This window comes from Camelus dromedarius, chromosome 10 (assembly GCF_036321535.1).
Source record: "Camelus dromedarius isolate mCamDro1 chromosome 10, mCamDro1.pat, whole genome shotgun sequence".
Lineage (NCBI taxonomy): Eukaryota > Metazoa > Chordata > Mammalia > Artiodactyla > Camelidae > Camelus > Camelus dromedarius.
This window is the reverse complement of record NC_087445.1, coordinates 75458907-75475803: the sequence shown is the minus strand read 5'-3', so window position 1 is coordinate 75475803 and position 16897 is coordinate 75458907. Positions and strand designations below refer to the sequence as shown.

General features: G+C 49.5%; 1 protein-coding gene across 7 annotated transcripts in view; it reads left to right on the top strand.

The window, feature by feature from the left end:
• The window catches only part of AK8 (adenylate kinase 8), a 117956-nt gene that overhangs the window by 69649 nt on the left and 31410 nt on the right, over positions 1–16897 (top strand). For all 7 annotated transcript variants that reach the window (XM_031450771.2, XM_064490646.1, XM_064490649.1 and 4 more), the window contains one exon: positions 2470–2611. In XM_031450771.2, coding sequence (XP_031306631.1) covers positions 2470–2611 — 142 coding nt within the window. The remainder of the gene's footprint in view (positions 1–2469; positions 2612–16897) is intronic.

The window sequence follows — 16897 nt, the reverse complement described above, 5'->3', positions numbered from 1 at the left end:
CTCCACTAGAGCCACTGTGAGAGGCTTGCTTCTGTGCAGTTTCCTACTTCAGTGAGAGTGTCTAAATATTCAGGGGTAGACCTGGGTTGGAAAGCTCTGTGGCACATTCTTAACGTACATTGTCTTTAATCTGTATTTATTTCTCTTGACAGAAAACATGTGGTTTCTGGATCAGAGACTCATGATTTATTCACACAGTAACCTGAGCATGGCTCCCCACACCCCGATTGCGCACAGGGGCCATTGGGTAGAGCCAGTGCACTCTGCGTGCGCCGGCAGTGGAGTGGGGAGGGGGCCCTTTTGGGGCTTCTAGAAGGCAGCTGGCACACCTGCCCCTCTGCCCTGAATACGGACAATTCCTGGTGCGGGGGGAGGTCGTCGGTTAACAACTCCTGAAATACAGACAGAGGACTTGGAACAGAGGTCCCTAAATCTCTCTGTCTTTAGCTGCTGAGGCTTGTTTGACGTCAGCCATCCTGTATCCCAGAAGCCAGCTCAGAACACCTTGACCGAGGTGGAAATGACCATGAAAAGAGTCACAAAACACCGATTCCCAGCATACATCTCCTGAACTGAGAAATACCAGCCACCCCCTCTGAGCGTCTCCCGTGTGCCTGGAACTACATGCAGTGTTGGCCCCGTGGCGACAGACCCTGGCATCCTCTTTCGGTGGCTGAGGAAACAGACGCAGAGAGGCTGAGTGGCCAAGTTGGTGTCGGCTGGCACCTGAGGGCAGAGTTAAGATGAGACCCCAGATGTGCGTGTGCCTGGAGCCCGGCTTCTCTTCTCTTTCTTCCTCTTCCGAGCGCCCCAACGTCTGGTCGAGCTGGTCTTAACGTATTTGTTTAGTTGCAGTGAAGCGTTGAAAAGGGAGGCCTCCTGTCTATGTATTCCACACCTGCTATGTGCCAGGCACTGTGTTAATCATGGAAACGTGAGGTGGGCATGGCCCTTTGTCCTCGTAAGAGGCAGCATTTCACAAAGAATTGGCCAGATAGTTAATGATGGGTGGCAGGTGAGGGGGAAGGTGGCAGGTGCTGACCTAGTTAAGGGCCGTCCTGGGAGGGGACACTCATCTTGGGTCTTGTCCAGGCAAGGCGTGGGGGAAGGACGTCCTGGAGGGAGAGACTGCCACATTCCAGGGGAAGTGAAAAGCTGGAGATTCACCAGGGAAGGAGGCAGGTCTTGGACCTTGCAGGGCCCTGGTGACCACAGGGAAGAGTACTGCTTTCATTCTCAGAGCACTGGGGAGCCATGGCAGGTTTAAGCGGGGGAGGGATGGGATTAGCTGTATCAACTTTGCCTTGATTTAAGATAGCCAAATCTTATCAGAGAAAAATCCCTTTTCTGCTCTATCCAAGAGACGGGAAGAAAGGCTGAAAGATGCGAGAAAGAACAAATTCGGGGAAGGAAATGCAAATGACTTGATTGAAGTTTAGGGGTCTTTGCCCACAGGGCAGGAACCCGGCACGCTGTGGCCACGGAGGAAAGCAGCAGTTAGTGATTTTTCTGAACCTCTCGCCCTGCCTTCACCTGGCTGTCAGCCTGGGGGCCTTGGGAGGGTTTCAGTCGTGTGCATTAGGGCACTTGGGTGGCACACGGATGGCTGGTGGGAGGGAACCAGGCATCTCCAGAGAAGCTGCCCGCTGCTCTGTCACTGCTGCTCCAGGAAACCAGCTCGTCATGGAGGCCACGTTCATAGCAAACAACGGTAATATTTACCAAGTATCTCTGGAAAAATGAGTGCAAAGTGCAGAAAATGCAGTGCAAATTGCTGGAACGCAGTACATTAGCAACATAGGACATTTAATGAGTCTGAGAAGAGAGGCATAAATTTCAGGAAAATGTCAGTTGCAGTAATGTAAACAAGGGGCTTCTTGACATCTCATTCTCCCTAAGACTTTATTTCAGTCTCTGGTTATAACTAAAGCTGTGATTCTGGAGAGAAATTTGATTCTAAACATCAGGAAAGTAGAGCTGGGGGAAGCGAAGAAGGGGTTGCTGGTATGTCCTCGTAAATGGGCAGAGCGCCTCGAGGGCACCGTTGCCTTCCTGTCCGAGGAAAACGAAACCTTCCACTGGGACCCTGGTGAAAAGAAGAGAGTTTTTGCTGCAAAAACTGGATCCTGGGGGGAGGGATGCCCACACATCGCTGGAGGGCTGGGAACCACCCTTCTGCCAGTGGGCAAGTGACTTGTCGAAGTCAGGGGAAGTTCAAGTTCAGGGTCACCCCAGTGCTTTCCCCCTCCTCAGGCAGCCGTGTTCCTCCCATTGCTGGGACTGTGGAGGGACCTGGGAAACGGGCACCCACAGCCTGTCCACCTAAACCCACCTCTTTACCAGTTCAACCCATGGTCAAAGTTAGGAAGCCCATGGGCCACGGCCGAAGATCCTCCCTCACCTTCCTGTTGGGTCAGGAGAGGTGCAGGAGAGGATGGCAGAGTGACCGCTGTCCTCCTTTCTCTGCAGTCCCTGACAGCATCATCATGAAGGTGCTGAGCCAGCGCCTGGACCAGCAGGACTGCGTCGAGAGAGGCTGGGTGCTGCACGGCTTCCCGCGAGACCTGGACCAGGCGCACGTGCTGGACAGCTGGGGCTACAAGCCCAACAGGTGAGCAGTCCCCGTCCGGCGGGGCCGCGGCCCTCCGGAAGGTCTCCGCCCCGGGGCACCGTCTTCCCAGGGGCCCGGCCGGCCAGATCTCCGACAGCTTGCAGCTTGCAAGAGCCTCCCCACGTCCTGAAGTGGAGCGTCTCCTATTCATTTCGCTCCCACCCACTCATCCCATTTTCCCTGTGACCTAGGAGTCCAGCTCGGGCTCAGAGCCCAGCTCTGCCACTCACCTTGCCGGGCCTGCCCTCCGCACCTGAGAGTGCTAACACGTAGCAACCAGTCTTGCTTTGCTCCTGGGATTGTGATGCAAAGCAATCCGTGTTTTCTTCTACTGTTTTTACCATTTTTTACGTTTGAATCTTTGATGCGTCTGAGATTTATTTTGATGTGGGTATGCAGTACGGGTCTCTCTTTTTTCTTCTCAAATGATTAGCTGTTTTTTCAAAACAATGTTAAATATTGTTGACTATTCTGTCCTTCCTCCACTAACTTGAACTTGAGAGCACCCCAAAATTATAGACACTGTGGAAATAAACAGAGACCACCCAAATGAAGAAAACAAAGGCTGTGAAGTAAGAGCTTGCTGTCTATACCAAGGGAGTTGACTGAGGGGAGGGAGAGGCTTCTGGTGGAAAGGGCGGGGCTTCAGGGCTCCCCTGATGGAGGCTGTGGGCCTGGGGAGGCTGGAGGCGGCCCGCTGGAGGCAGGGCATCCTATGTGCGTGGTTCGGGGAGCACATTTGGCCTTCTCTAATTTGGTCCTAAATCGGAAATGGAGGCAAAATTAGGGAAGCTGCTAGTCACTGACAAAGTCCCGGCTCCCTGGGGCTGCCTGCTGCCGAGGTCGTGACTGGGCTCCTGAGCCGGGCTGCGGGGGCAGGTCAGGGCTCTCCGTTTTATCTGCTCTGGCCACCGTCTGCTCCCCTATACAGCCTCTCGCGCACCTGGCTGTACGCTAAACTTTCCGTTGTTTCCCACGAGCCTGCTTCTGCAGTAGTACCGCGCTGTTTGACCACTTCAGTTTAATCATAAATTTCAAGTCGGTGCAGGACACAGCCCTCTCATTACTCTTCTTTATTGTCAGTTTTGTGTATTTATTATTCCAAATGAACACTAGGATGATTTTATCATGAACTGCCATTGAGATTTTAGCTGGAGTCGATTCGATTTAGCAGTTCGTCTGTTGCACCTGGACACGGCCCTGTCCTCTCCGCGAAATGACCGCCACTTCCCTGGGGCTCATGCTTTTCGTCTGAAGTGTATTCCTAGCTGTTATGTGATCTGTTGTTCTTGTTGATGTGCGATAAGATATTTTCATCCATTTTATTTTCTAGCTGGACTTTTCAGGAGTATAAGAGAGATGCTGATTCGTTCTTGTGCACTTTATATTCCAGCTTCGTTCCTAGAGCTGTCTCTCTGCTTCTGATAGCTTTTCAGTCGATTCTCTGGGTTCTTCAGTGGGGGGTGGTCATGGCATCTGCAAATATTTATCCTTTTCCCTCTTCCTTTCCAGTGCTGGTATTTTTCATTTTACTCTTTCGCATAATTGCGCGGGGCGGTACCCCCAGACCTGGGCCACGACGGACAGGTGCTTGTCCCCCTGACCTGAAGGGCTGTCCTGCCGTTCTGGCCCCGGCACTGCTGCCATTGCGGGATGTACTTACTTTAACTACTTTGCTTGCTGTGTTTTAGCTTGTCGTGTGGACAGAATGAAATCAGGTTTCATAGTTTTTATTCCACCTGCTTGTCTTTTTCCTTGAATAGTTGAGCTTCTCCCACTTAATTTGCTTTTAGCACTTTATTTTATGCTTCATCCTGGTTTCCTTTGTTTTCCATCCTTTTTTATGGTCTGTGTTTTCTTTGAGTTTTATTATTGCTGCTGTTGGATTTTTCTCCTCCCCTTCAACTGATTTAGGAGATAGTGTTTCTAGTTCTACTGGTCTCACCAGGATGATTTAATTAAGCTTGTGTTTCCCAATTTGTCGATTCTGAAATGAAGCAGAATGTTTGACTTGGTCATAAGAAAGATGAAACGGAAAATGCTCCCAGATGCACACCTCCTCATTCCCCTCCCCCAGCCGTTCTCTGCTTTTGGCAGGTGGGGGTGGAGGGAGGGAGGGAGAAACACATTCTGAAACTTTTTTGTCTCAGTGTGTTATACTCAGATTATTTTAAGATTATTAAGCTCTTCTTTCTAGAAATATAACAACTACATTCTGTCTGTAGCTGCAATTACTGTACTTGTGGCGTTTTCATTTTCTCTTCAGCTGGATTCAGATTTCAGCACCAGCTGTTTACATAAGTCAACCTCTCTGTTTATCAGTTTTGACTCCTTGTTCATTTGAATGGGTTTTGTCTTTGAGTCGGTTTCAGCAAAGGTACATACAGGCTAAGCGTCCTAAATTCTTGCACATTTGAGAACGTGTTTCTGTTTGTTGGCTGGAGAATTCTCCCATCACGCGTCTCGCCCCCAGCACCCTGTGCCCTTTCTGTGCCGTCCACGCACACCTGCGGGGTCGCAGTCGTGTCCGAGGCCAGCGAGGGTCTTTCCTTTACAGGCGGTGTGCTGCTTATGTCCGGGTGCTCAAAGGGTTTCCCCTCCCTCTCAGTTCGTTTACGCTCCCCAGGCCGTGTCTCGGTTCTCTTTACTACTTTTCTCTGGAATACTATGAATCCTTTCCACTTACGTTATTTCAGGAGAACCTTCGTCTGGTGCATTTCTTACCATCTTTCCGGCTCATTTGCTGGGTGTTCTTTTTCAGGAAGACCAGTTATGTGTGTGTTGGACATTTCGCATCTGTTTCCCATAATTCTGATTTCTTTCTAGTAGCTTTTCTTTTTTCCTTTTCTGTATTTTTTCCCAATCTGTCTTTCATGATAACTTTATATTTTTATCATATGTATTTCTTGTTGCCTCTACTTTATTTTTCTTTTCTCTAATGCTTTTACGTTTCCCTTAGTTTTTTTCTTCATGTTGTCAGTTTTCTTTCATCGCCTTTTAAATTTTATCTCATCCTCTTTTCTTTGATTTCTTATATCATGGAGTCTGTCCTCTCTAAATTATTTCAAGTATACTGATAAGGCTTTATCTAGAAGGTTCTGATGTTTCCTGGAGTAACTCTGCTTCCAGAAGGCATTCATTTTCTATCTGTCTCTCTCTCTCTCTCTTTTTAATTTTAACTTTTAGGACACTTTTTTGACAACGTCTGTACCTGAGTACCAAGGTGGATATATTTTGCAAATCACTTATCTTTGAATAGGACTGTTGTTTGTCTAAGAATAGCATGAGTTGGTTTTAGAAAATAGAAAATTAGTCTTCCATGACTGCTGTAATAAACTACCACAAACTTGGGGGCGTAAACAACACAGATTGATTGTGGTACAATTCTGTAAGGCTGACATCAACATGTCGGACAGGTTTCATTCCTTTCCGGAGGCTCTAGGAGAGTCCATTTCCTGTCCTTCCCCAGCTTCTAGAGACCGCCCCCACCCTTGGCTTACCGCCCCCTTCCTCTGTGTGCAAGGACAGCAACGTTGCCACACGCTGACCTCCTGTTGTCACATCTCCCTCTGACTGGAGCTGGGAGCAGTTCTCAGATTTTGAGGACTCATGTGATTGGATTGGGCCGACCCGGACAATGCAACCTGATCCACACCCTTCGTGTCATCTCGTGTGCGAAGCCCACGTAAAGTGGGATGTTCACGAGTTCTGGGGCTTAGGAGGTGGGCCTTGGGTGAGGCTGCCTCATTCTGTCCTCCGCGGTTGGAGTCTTCTCCACCGCCTCAATCGTCTCCCTGGAGCTGGGTCCTGAGAGCTTCCTCCTGGAAGGCTGAACGGTCTGTTTGGTTCTAGGGCCACGGCGACCCCTCCTGAACATCCTGTCTTTCTCCTTGTGTTGCCTGTGAGCTTCCAGGGGCCACAGTGCCACAAGGCCAAGCTTCCCCTCCGTTTTCTGGGGATAGGACAGACTTTGGTGTAGTAGTTAGCTTCTGTGTAAACTCATCGCCTACCTGGAGATAAAAGGCACTGGGGAAGATGCAAAAACAGTCACTTAAAAGAAGGCGGGGGGCAGGCCACTGACACCGCGTAGGGAGAGAGTCTAGTGCTCATTTTTCTGAGCCCCGAGGGGAAAAACGACTGCTTTCTTTACCGGCCCTGCGCCCTGGACCAGGACTGCACGACCAACAGCGGGAGGGCGCCGTGTTTACTTAGAGCCTGCAGGGAAGGTGATTCAAGAACCTCTCTGGTTTAGGGCAGGCTTGCAGGGAAAACTTCTCTGTCCACCCCCAAGTAAAAATCAGTTTCTAAAGACTTAGTAAACAATGTCAGTTTAATTTATTTGACCCCAGGGCAGAGGAAAAGCAGAGAGAGAAAAGAAAGATGTTTGTTTACAGCAGAGGTTTAATCATATGCCACTGTGTAATCATCCTTCTGTATTTCCCTCCCGTCCCTGAGGGTTTTCCTCCTCCTTTCGCCTCTCTGACTAACCCACTTCTTCCTCCCTAGCTTTCAATTAAACAATTTCATGATTGATTCAGAAAGTAATTTTAGCCGTACACCTTCAAGTCCAGGTATGGGCTGAGGAAGAGAGAAATATTCCAAAATGAACCCACCTGGCACCGGGATAGATATCAGGGCTGTAATTCTGGTTGGGTTGTGATGCCAATTATAAAGCACTCTGGCTGTGGTGTTGCTGTTTTTGACACCAGGAGGAAATCTTGACAGAATTATAGCCTAGGAATCGATCTGGGAATACGACACAGAAATCTATAATTCAGATGTGAAAACAATCTACAAAGGCTCTTTTTTTTTTTAGGAGGGTTCGATGAAATTAGATTAAAATAAATTTACATATATATCAATTTTATTATTAAAATATATTCATACTAGTAAGTAGAGTTATTGGGGAAGGATAAGCTATTCTGTGTCTTGGACACAGAAATAGACCTCTTTGGCTTATCAGGAAACGAAGTTATTGTCTCCTTGTCAAATATAAATCTCTTCTTAGAGCTAATAAATGGATAGTGCTCAAATGCAATGTTTTGTTTGACTCCTACCTCATAAACCCATGGCACATAATACTAAATTATATTCCGCTGAGCAGTATCAATCTCTTGATTCCAACATCACACGGTGAGGGAAACAAACCAAGTAATTGATGTGTCGAAAAGAAGGAGGGAAAGTTATTTGAGAACAAATAAAATGGGCTATAAAGTTTGTTAAAACGTAATAATAATAGTAAGAGGAGAAAAAAAAAAAAAAAAAGGAAGAAGAAGAAAGAAACAAAGAAGGAACTATCCAAGGCTGTATCCGAAGCCTGCCCTCTGCCTGGCTGTAAAATCACTCATTTCATGCTGCAAGTTTGTAGCACGGTGTTTCCTTTTAAAATTAATGTTTACTGTGGAGAAGGAGTATAGGATTCTGATTGATGTTGGGAAGTTTGCGGTGTATCAGACAGACTGGTTTGTTTTTTTCCTTTTTTTCCCCCTGCATCTTCCTCCCTCAGTGCTGCGCGGAGGAGGCAGGGCTGGCGGTTCCTCCTCCCCCACCTGGCTGTCCCGCCGCAGGGCAAGGTCTGGGTCACATCCAACTGCAAGGTCCCAGGTCAGGGCTGTCGCAGCGTCTCTCACAAATCCCTGGAAAGGGGGTAAAAGGGGGGGCCCTGGCTGAAGCCGTGGCGGTGGCGTTCAACAGATGTAGCAGCGACTCTATTAGTACTGTTTTCCAGGATGGCTCTCTTTCTCTGCTCCGTTGGACTAAATTTGGGGACTAGGATGAAATCAGCCAAGGACAGCGTTTTAGATTAGCCTGTCATGTCCAAGGTCGTTTTGTGCAAATTGGCAGCTGCTCTGTAGTTTCTTTGGAGAGTGTGATGGGTTTTAATGTTGTATTTATTATCATTTCTTAAACTAAACAGTTGTGTGTCCCACATCCAGAGGAGCCCAGAGAGGGCTAGTTGTCCCTGGGAAAGCAGTGGCAGGTCCCTTCTGTTGCATTTGGCTCCCAGTTGGTGCTGGGTGAGTTGCTGGCTTTTGCTGGAGGCACAGCCCTCTCCCCAAGGAAGCAGGGAGCAGGGGTCACAGAGGGGACCCAGGCTGCTCAACACGACCCCCCCGCCTGGAGGAGCTGGGAATCCCACACCCAAGGGCAGCCTGCCCCTCAGACACACGGGTCTGGTTGCGTCTCAGATTTCCTGCGGCCGGAGCTTTGAAACAAGCCCAGGTGGCTCTGTGGGCACGTCTCTGCTTGGCGGTCGGAGGCGGACCCGGAACGTTCCATCCAGGCTACTGCTGGTGCTGATGAGAACCCCGGCTCACGTCCTCTCCCCTCTTCATCCTTCCTGTCACTTTCTGCCTCTGCTCAGCAGTGGTCCTGCCTCGCTCCTAGGGCAAATCTCTGAGGACACGTCTTCCCTCCCCGGTCCTCCTGCCCCCTCGTCTTTAACCTTCATCATCATCCTGACAACAAGAATGAAGGTCATGATACCTGACATCTATTGAGTGCCAATCATGTCCCTGTTTTGTATCTCATTTAGTCCATTCAATATCCCCATAAAGTAAGTTTGGTTTGTTCAGTAAAACAGGGGTTAAGCTGTGTCCCTTGCCCCAGACCACATGGAAGAGACCAATTGTGAACCCAGCTCTTTGCTCAGAATGGTTACATGGTACCCTTTCTGCAGGTTAGATCTGTCCCTGCTCATTGGCTAGCTGACTTGGAAAAACTCCGTTTAACCTCAGTTTTCCTATCTGTTAAATGGGAGCATTAATCTTACTCTTTTAACCTGACAGAACCACTGCTCTGGAGAGTTAGTGGAATATGTGTGGGTGTGATTTATAATTGGTGAGTGCCACACGGGCAGAGTGACCCTGTGAGCTGGCGCCGTGTACCTCCCCCACCGCAACTCCTGGGAGGGCAAACTCCCATTCAAAGTGTACGATAGTTTTCTCTCTCGTTTTCACATAGTAAATACACACTCACGCCCCCTAAATAGGCATGCTGCCGATTTGTCTACACGCTAAGAAGTGTGAAATTATTCATTATGATGGATACACATGTGATTTTGAATTTCCATTACATAAGGAGAGGTGAAAATGGCAAAAATCGTTACACTCTGCAGGGGTGACGGTCGGAGAGTAATTGTTTTATCTACTCATTATGGGTTGGTACAAATCACTAATTTCTATTCAAAATATTCTTCCTCTAATCACAGTCTGCTTGCTCTTCTTACCCATGGAAGACATTTTAAAGATTCCCGTTGGGCTGGAATTGGGGAAGGTAGCACGCGGGATGGGAGAGCGACCCTGAAATAGACACAGACAAAAATCACCTTTTTGCCTGGAAGGGCCCCACGGAGCCAGGCAAACTGAAAAATCGAGATCAGGGTGTTTAACAATGTCGATAAGTTATTCTGCTGAATGATGGTTTGATTTCTTGGTTTCCACTATGTTAAATTTAAACAATGGGATATCATGGAACATTATGAGAGTAAAAATTGAACCGGCATATAGTTAATACACCAGAGCTCTCTAATTTGATTAAAAGCTTACTACTTTTTAGCTCCATATGACACCATGTTTGGGAGGACAACACACTGAAACCCTCGGATAATGACTTTGCCATTTCTAACGTGTTCCGTAGTGAGAAGAATGCTATCAATTCTTAAGAGAGCAGTGGTAGGACCAAAGAAAAATTAAAATGCGAAATGGAGAGGATTTCTTGCCTCTCTCTCTTTTATTATCACTTGGTCCTTCCAGGAAGCTCTCATATTTCTGCAGCTGATCCTTATGTGGATTAGGGATAATAAACAGCCCATTAATGGAGGCCTGAACTAGGAAATGGAGTTGGAATCAGCCGCAGAACTCGGTGGCTGGCTGAGGTTAATAACTCTATTACTCCAGCTCTGTGCCGAGCCGTCCGACAAGCGGCATGTTAGCCTCATCTTACTCCTCATTAATTGAGCTAATAGAACCCGACTGACCCTGCCTTCTGCTGTCGGCTGAGAGTTTACCAGACATGGGCCGGAATACATATCATCCACTGTGTGCTCCAGGGTGCCTTTTGTTTTGGGAAGGAAGATCTTCCTTAAAGATCGGTTAGCTAGAGGGTCCCTCCTAACAGCAGAGTCGCTGTGCACCGGCCACAGCCGGGTCCCCAATCACTCTGGTTTTGTCCCATGAGCGAGGGGGCCACAGGGGGCCCCTGCTTCCATTGGCACCTCCAGGCAGATGTCCACTGGGTCTGAGGGCTTCAGCGTCCACGTGAACAGCTTTGGAGGAAGTAGTCTCCACGATTTCAACAAAGTGTCAGGGGTCGAGGGTGAGCATGGAAGTGTGGCATGTGTTGGCGCGGGGGTGGGGCAGGCCCCAGCCCCTCAGCCCCTGTCTCTCCTGGTCCTGGGCTTTCTTTTAACGCTCAGCAGCTGGCTCTTTTGCACGGATCCCTCCCCTCCCCTGAAGTTTCCTGATGGTTAGCCACGTGTTTCTGACAATCCGCTTTGCTGGGTAAGCAGTCTGGGGGCGTGGCTTCGCCTTTTCTGGGCCCCGGTTTCCTTCTCCATCAGATGGGGTGATAACCCAGCCCTCAGCTCACCCTTTGCTGGATTCATGTATGTGTTTGCTGGGAAAATGCAAATGGGTAGGACTTATGAAGTAGAAAAACACTCCGGACAACCAAGATGACGTTGTCAACAGATTAAAGATCATAACTGGAGTTTCCTGTGACAGGCTGTTAGCCCCTCTGCACCTCAGTTTCCTCCACTGAGAACCAGGGACAGTAACACTGGGGCCATCAGGTGGCGGATGGTACAAGGTGATGCAGGAAGTACTCTACACAGAGCCTGGCCTTACGAGGGGCTCTGGATGTGGGACCCGTATTTATTCCTAATACACTGGGAACTCCGGGTCTGGGCATGGAGATCAGAGCTTCTGAAAAGTAAGGTCAGACCAGTTCCTCCCCAAGGAAGTGCGGTCCAGGCTGGTCCCTGGGCTGCTCAGAGCAAATGGCTCCCCTCTGGTCAGAGAAAGATACTTCCTTATTTGGCTGGCAATTTGCGGCGCACAAGATAATCCCACAGATAGATACAAAATCGCACTTTTGTTGGAGAAGCCATGAAGCCAGGCAGACAGGGCAGTCTGAATCCTAGAACAGCCTCGCAGATCATACAGAGGCTGCGAAAAGGTGTGGAGCACCTGTCCTGTTATTTTATAAGGTTTGAAGATTCTTTTGATGGCAGGACACAACACAGCGACACTCGGAGAGATGAAAGGCAGGACTCTATTACTTACAGTTCCAAATGAGAGGTGGCTGCCACGCAGGGCCACATGGGGCCACGTGGGGGCTGCACCCTGGGGACAGGGTGACCACAGCTGAGCTGTGGAAGGCAGCTTCCACGTGGCAAGGGGGCAGTTAGCTAGGTTTTACAGGCTCTCGGTGGATTGGCTGATTTAAATAATTGCAGTGGCTCCGGGGCACAGGAGCCACTCTCGGATGGAGTGTGGGGGCCCATGAGGGAAGGGGTTGGAGTGGGGGCTTGGCATACTGCCCAAGAAGGGGAACTGAGACCTATCCTCTTCAAAACTAGGTCGAGGCAGCACCTGTAACATGTTGTACCCCACCTGCCCTGTGTGGGCTGGACAGCCCACCTGCCCTAATCCCTTGTTCTTCACCTTCCCACGATCGAAACATTGTTTTGGAGACAGCCCAAAAAAGCTTAAAACTCAGCAAGTTTCTACTGTAGAGCGCAGGAAACTATATGCAATATCTTGTAGTCACCTGTAGTGAAAAAGAACTTGAGAAGGAATATATGTATGTATACGTATGACTGAAACATGCTGTACACCAGAAATTGACACAACATTGCAAACTGACTGTACTTCAATTGAAAAAAAAAAAGATTAAAAAAGAATTTGAAAAAGAGAAAAAAAAGGTGGGGAAGGTATATCTCAGTGGTAGAGTTCATGCTTAGCATGCACAAGGTCCTGGGTTCAAGCCCTAATACCTCCATTAAGATAAAAACTAAAAAAAAAAAAAAGAAGAAAAAAAAAGAAAAAAACTAAATGAATAAATAAACCTAACTACCCCCCCAAAATAAAAAATAAATAAAAAAGGAAAAAAATTTTCAAAAAGTGGGAAAAAAGGAAAAAAAAAACCCTCAGCCCAAAGGCCGTCCATCCCGGCTACCCTTTCATCCCACAGCATCCCTGGACGCTCTGTCATTGTGGGCTCGGGCATCCTGGTCGAGTAAACTGCCTCGTCTCCACTTCCACATCTGCTCCTCCCGAGACGTAGTCCACCTTCCTGGGCCACCAGCTCAGTTTCCACCACACTTCTTACAGCCACTTCGCGCTCGGTGACAGCACACCCCGACAGTCCTGCCTCTGATAGTGAGTGTTGTGTTTTGTTGTAGCAAAAAGAAATACTTGCTAGTGTTGGGGATCTGGCAGCCGCCTGAGAGGTTGGAGGGGAGACAGGCGGTGGTTCCCAGAGTGCTGGGTCCAGGGCCTGGAGTTAGGGAGGGAGGGGCACCCTGGACCGCGAGCGAAGACTGTGGCCAGAAACACTGGTGACAGGCCCCAGCCCACAGTCCCTGGGCTGTAGCGTTTAATCCGTCAGTAAACAGGGACGGAAGTAGGAAAAAGGAAGTTGTCCCAGTATCTTCCCGCCTGGGACCGTTGGCATTTCACCGCTGATTTCCAGTGTTTGCGTAAGGAGAAGTCTGGTGAGGGTGATTCTGAGCAAATGTGTAAGGCCAGCACTGCTTTCTTTCCTGGGTTAAAATTTAGTTTATGACAGTCTGTTACTAAGGTTTGTTGTCTGTCTTTGAGAGCTTAAGAGCAATTACTTTTGAAGCAGTAACATCAAAAATCTGTGTTACCTTTGAACTCTTTGCCTGCAGCCTCAGGAATCTTTCAGAGAATAAAAGCACAGTGAATTCCCAGAGCGAGAGCCAGTCCTGGCCCCCGGGCTTAGCTCTGTGGTCTCCAATGGGGACATGATCCAAAAGGCGCATTGCGTGGTGTGCTGGTGGCGAGAAATTTTAGGGGCCCAGGTGACAAGCCAAGAGCCGTGAGAGATGGTCTGTGCTGGGTGATGGAGGATCGGGGAGTTTAGTTTTTAGGAAGAGACAGGGCATACATACAACATATAGATGTAACATACAACACATAGATGTAACATACAACGCATAGGTGTAACATACAACATACAGATGTAACATACAACATATAGATGTAACATACAACACATAGCAAGGGATTTGCATGGCATTTTCTCAGTTAGCAATTCTGTTAAGACTGACACTAACAGTCTCGCCATAGTAAATTGAAGCTCAGTTCATTCATTAACCATTAAAATTTTTTTTTCCTAAGAACTTTCTGAGAGCACCCCATCCTGCCTGTCCGACTCTCCCGCTGTCTCTAAGAGGTCTAGGAAGGGGTTCAGGGTCAGTTTGCCACCCTGTACTTGGAGCACAGCATTCTGAGCACAGCAATGTGTCACTTGGGGAGACAGTGACAACTTTTCTCATTCTAAGCTCTTATTAAGAGTCCAGTGGATTTTATCCAACCAGTAATAATCGGGCAGAAGCTGGTGGCGTCTGAGTGGAGGAGGAGATAAACACACCTCCCTCTGCCGCCGTTATGCCGGATCCGAAGCAATCTCCCGGCCTCGGTGGAGAGTGACAGGTGACCTTTAACAGAACGGAGCCCAGGGTAGTTGGCATTTGAGTCCAGCTCTGATGAAGACGCCCCCATTTTTGGCAGGCGCGATGCTTGAGAATTAACTTAAATTCATTTCCCAGAGAAAGGCAAGAGGACGGATGCCGAGATGACTTGGAGAAATCGTATTTGTTTTCTTTACCCACAGGAGACTTGGGGAGACATCGGTGTGTACTTCAATTTTCCATCTTCTTTAGAGGCATAAATAAAGCAGTGAACTGCTGAACCCCTGCTCATGCTTTAAAAGCCTGGGCCTCTGCCAGATTCGGGTGGCAGCTGTCTAAAAGCTTGATGCTCTTGTTCCTAAGTATCACAGAAATTATTTAATAATAATAATAATAAAACTTTTAAAGAAAGTCTTCCACAAATTGAAGTTCAGCTTTACTTTTTCTGAGCTGATAGAACTCTGAGCCTTGCCTCCTTGTTGGCTTTGAGGTGTCTGCAGATTCCAGACCCCACCCCACCCACAAGGACAGGCACGTCAGACCCCCACGGGGCTCCTGGGCAGAGCCCCTCATTTCTCTCCTGGGCCTCTGACTCATGACGCGGGGGTTCTAGATCCTAGGACAGGACTGCGTGCAGGGGAAAGAAACCCGCCAGGCCTGGGGCTCCCACCCACCACACGCCCCTGCTCGCTCGGGGCACTGTGGGCCTTTGTCCACAGCGTGTCTTTTCTGCCAGGCTTAGCTCGAACCCCTCGTCCTCTCGGCAGCCTTCCCTGGCGCTTCTTGCGCTTCACCTTCGCAGCACTTGGCACGTTGTCCTCGGGACACTGGCTAAGCAGGAGGCACTGGCTTTGAGCCACATAGGCTGTGTGAGGCTGGGCAGGCCTTTTGCCAACTCTGAACCTCAGTTTCCTCCTGTGTAGCAAGGTGGAGATGGCTTTATTCAGATGAGCAACACGTCTTTACAGAGTGTGCAGGTGCCGCTCGACTTCTGGGAACACAAAAGGAGACAAAACCTACAAGAGATGCTATCACGTGGCTTACATTCCTGCTGGGGTGAGAACCACTATATACAACTGACAGATACACACGACGTTGGGGTCCATGGAGAGCAGGAAAGCAGAGAAAAGGGGACTAGGGCAAGTGGGCAGTGGGGAGGGTTGTGGTGGGATGGCACGTTGTGTGGAAGGTGGTCAGGGGTGGCCTTTCTGATGACAGCAGAGGCTTATACAAATCCTGGAAAGATCTGGGCAAGAGCATTCCAGGCCGGGGGAGCAGCAAGTGCAAAGGCCCTGAGGTGTAATGTGCTTGGCAAATTCAAGTAGCATCGTGCAGGCTGTTGCCGATGGAGCAGTGACAGAGTGAGGCGATGAGTCAGAGGTAGATGGGCTCCTGGAGGACTCAGGCTTTTCCTCTGAGTCAGGTGGGAGCCACCAGAGGGGGAGGCATGGTGCTGAGGTCTAACTTATATTTTAAAAGGATTACTCAGGCTTCTGGGTGGAGAGTGGACTACCGACAGGAGGACAGGGGCGGAAGCAGGGAGGCCAGGCAGGGGCAGTGGGTGTCATCCAGGTGAGAGATTCCGGGGGCCTGGCCCAGGTAACAGACGTGCAAATGACAAGCAGTGCCTGGGCCCTGACCACGTTTTGAAGGTAGAACAGACAGAGCTGACATGCATTCAGACTGGTTGTGGGTGGATGAGAGAGAGCCATTAAGGACCAGTCCAGCTTCTGCCGGAGCAGCTGGGGAGAGGGAGAGTGGGCTGGCCATCTGCTGATCAGGGAACACAGGAGGGGCAGTGTGGGGAGGGACCACCAGCTCCGCTTGGACTTGGTAAGAGGGAGGCGCCTGTTAGGAATCTGAAGGGCTTTCCCGGGGCTGCTGCAACAGACACCACGGGCTGCGTGGCTCAGGCAGCAGACCTTCACTTTCTCCCAGCTCTGGAGGCTGGACGTCCGAGATGAAGGTGTGGGCGGGATGGGGTTCTCTGAGGCCTCTGTCCTTGGCTGGCAGACGGCTGCCCTCTGGCTGCCCCTTCACGGGGTCTTTTCTCTGTGCAGGTGTGACTCCTGGTATGTCCGGATTTCCTCCTTTTATAGGACACCATTCAGGTTGGGTTAGGGCCCACCCTGACAGCCTCATTTTAACTTAATCACCTCTTTAAAGGCCCTGTTTCCAGATACAGTCACATTCTGAGGTCCTGGGGGGTTAAGGCTTCTTTCAACATAGGAATTTTGGAGGACACGTTCAGCGCCGAGCAGTCTCAGGGGTCCTTTACTCTGGCAGCCTGAGCAAACGGTTCCTGACAGGCATCTCAGCCTCATCTTTGTGTCCGCGCAGGGCACAGCCAAGGCGTGTTCAGGTGAGGGGTGCTTCTCCCAGCAGCCCCTGTGGCTCCTTGGCAAGATTCTCCATCACTTCCTCCCCACCCCAGCCCCTCAGCTCTCTTTTTCATTCCAATATCCAAATCCAAGACCGTTCAGCTGAGAAGGCCCCTGGAGACCGTCCAGCGAGCCCTCCACACTGCACAGAGGGGGGACTGCAGCCCAGGGCAACTAGGCGCCTGGCCCGAGGTCACGCTGTGTTAGTGGGTGGGGGCCGGAGCCGGGCCTCTTGCTTTGCTTTTA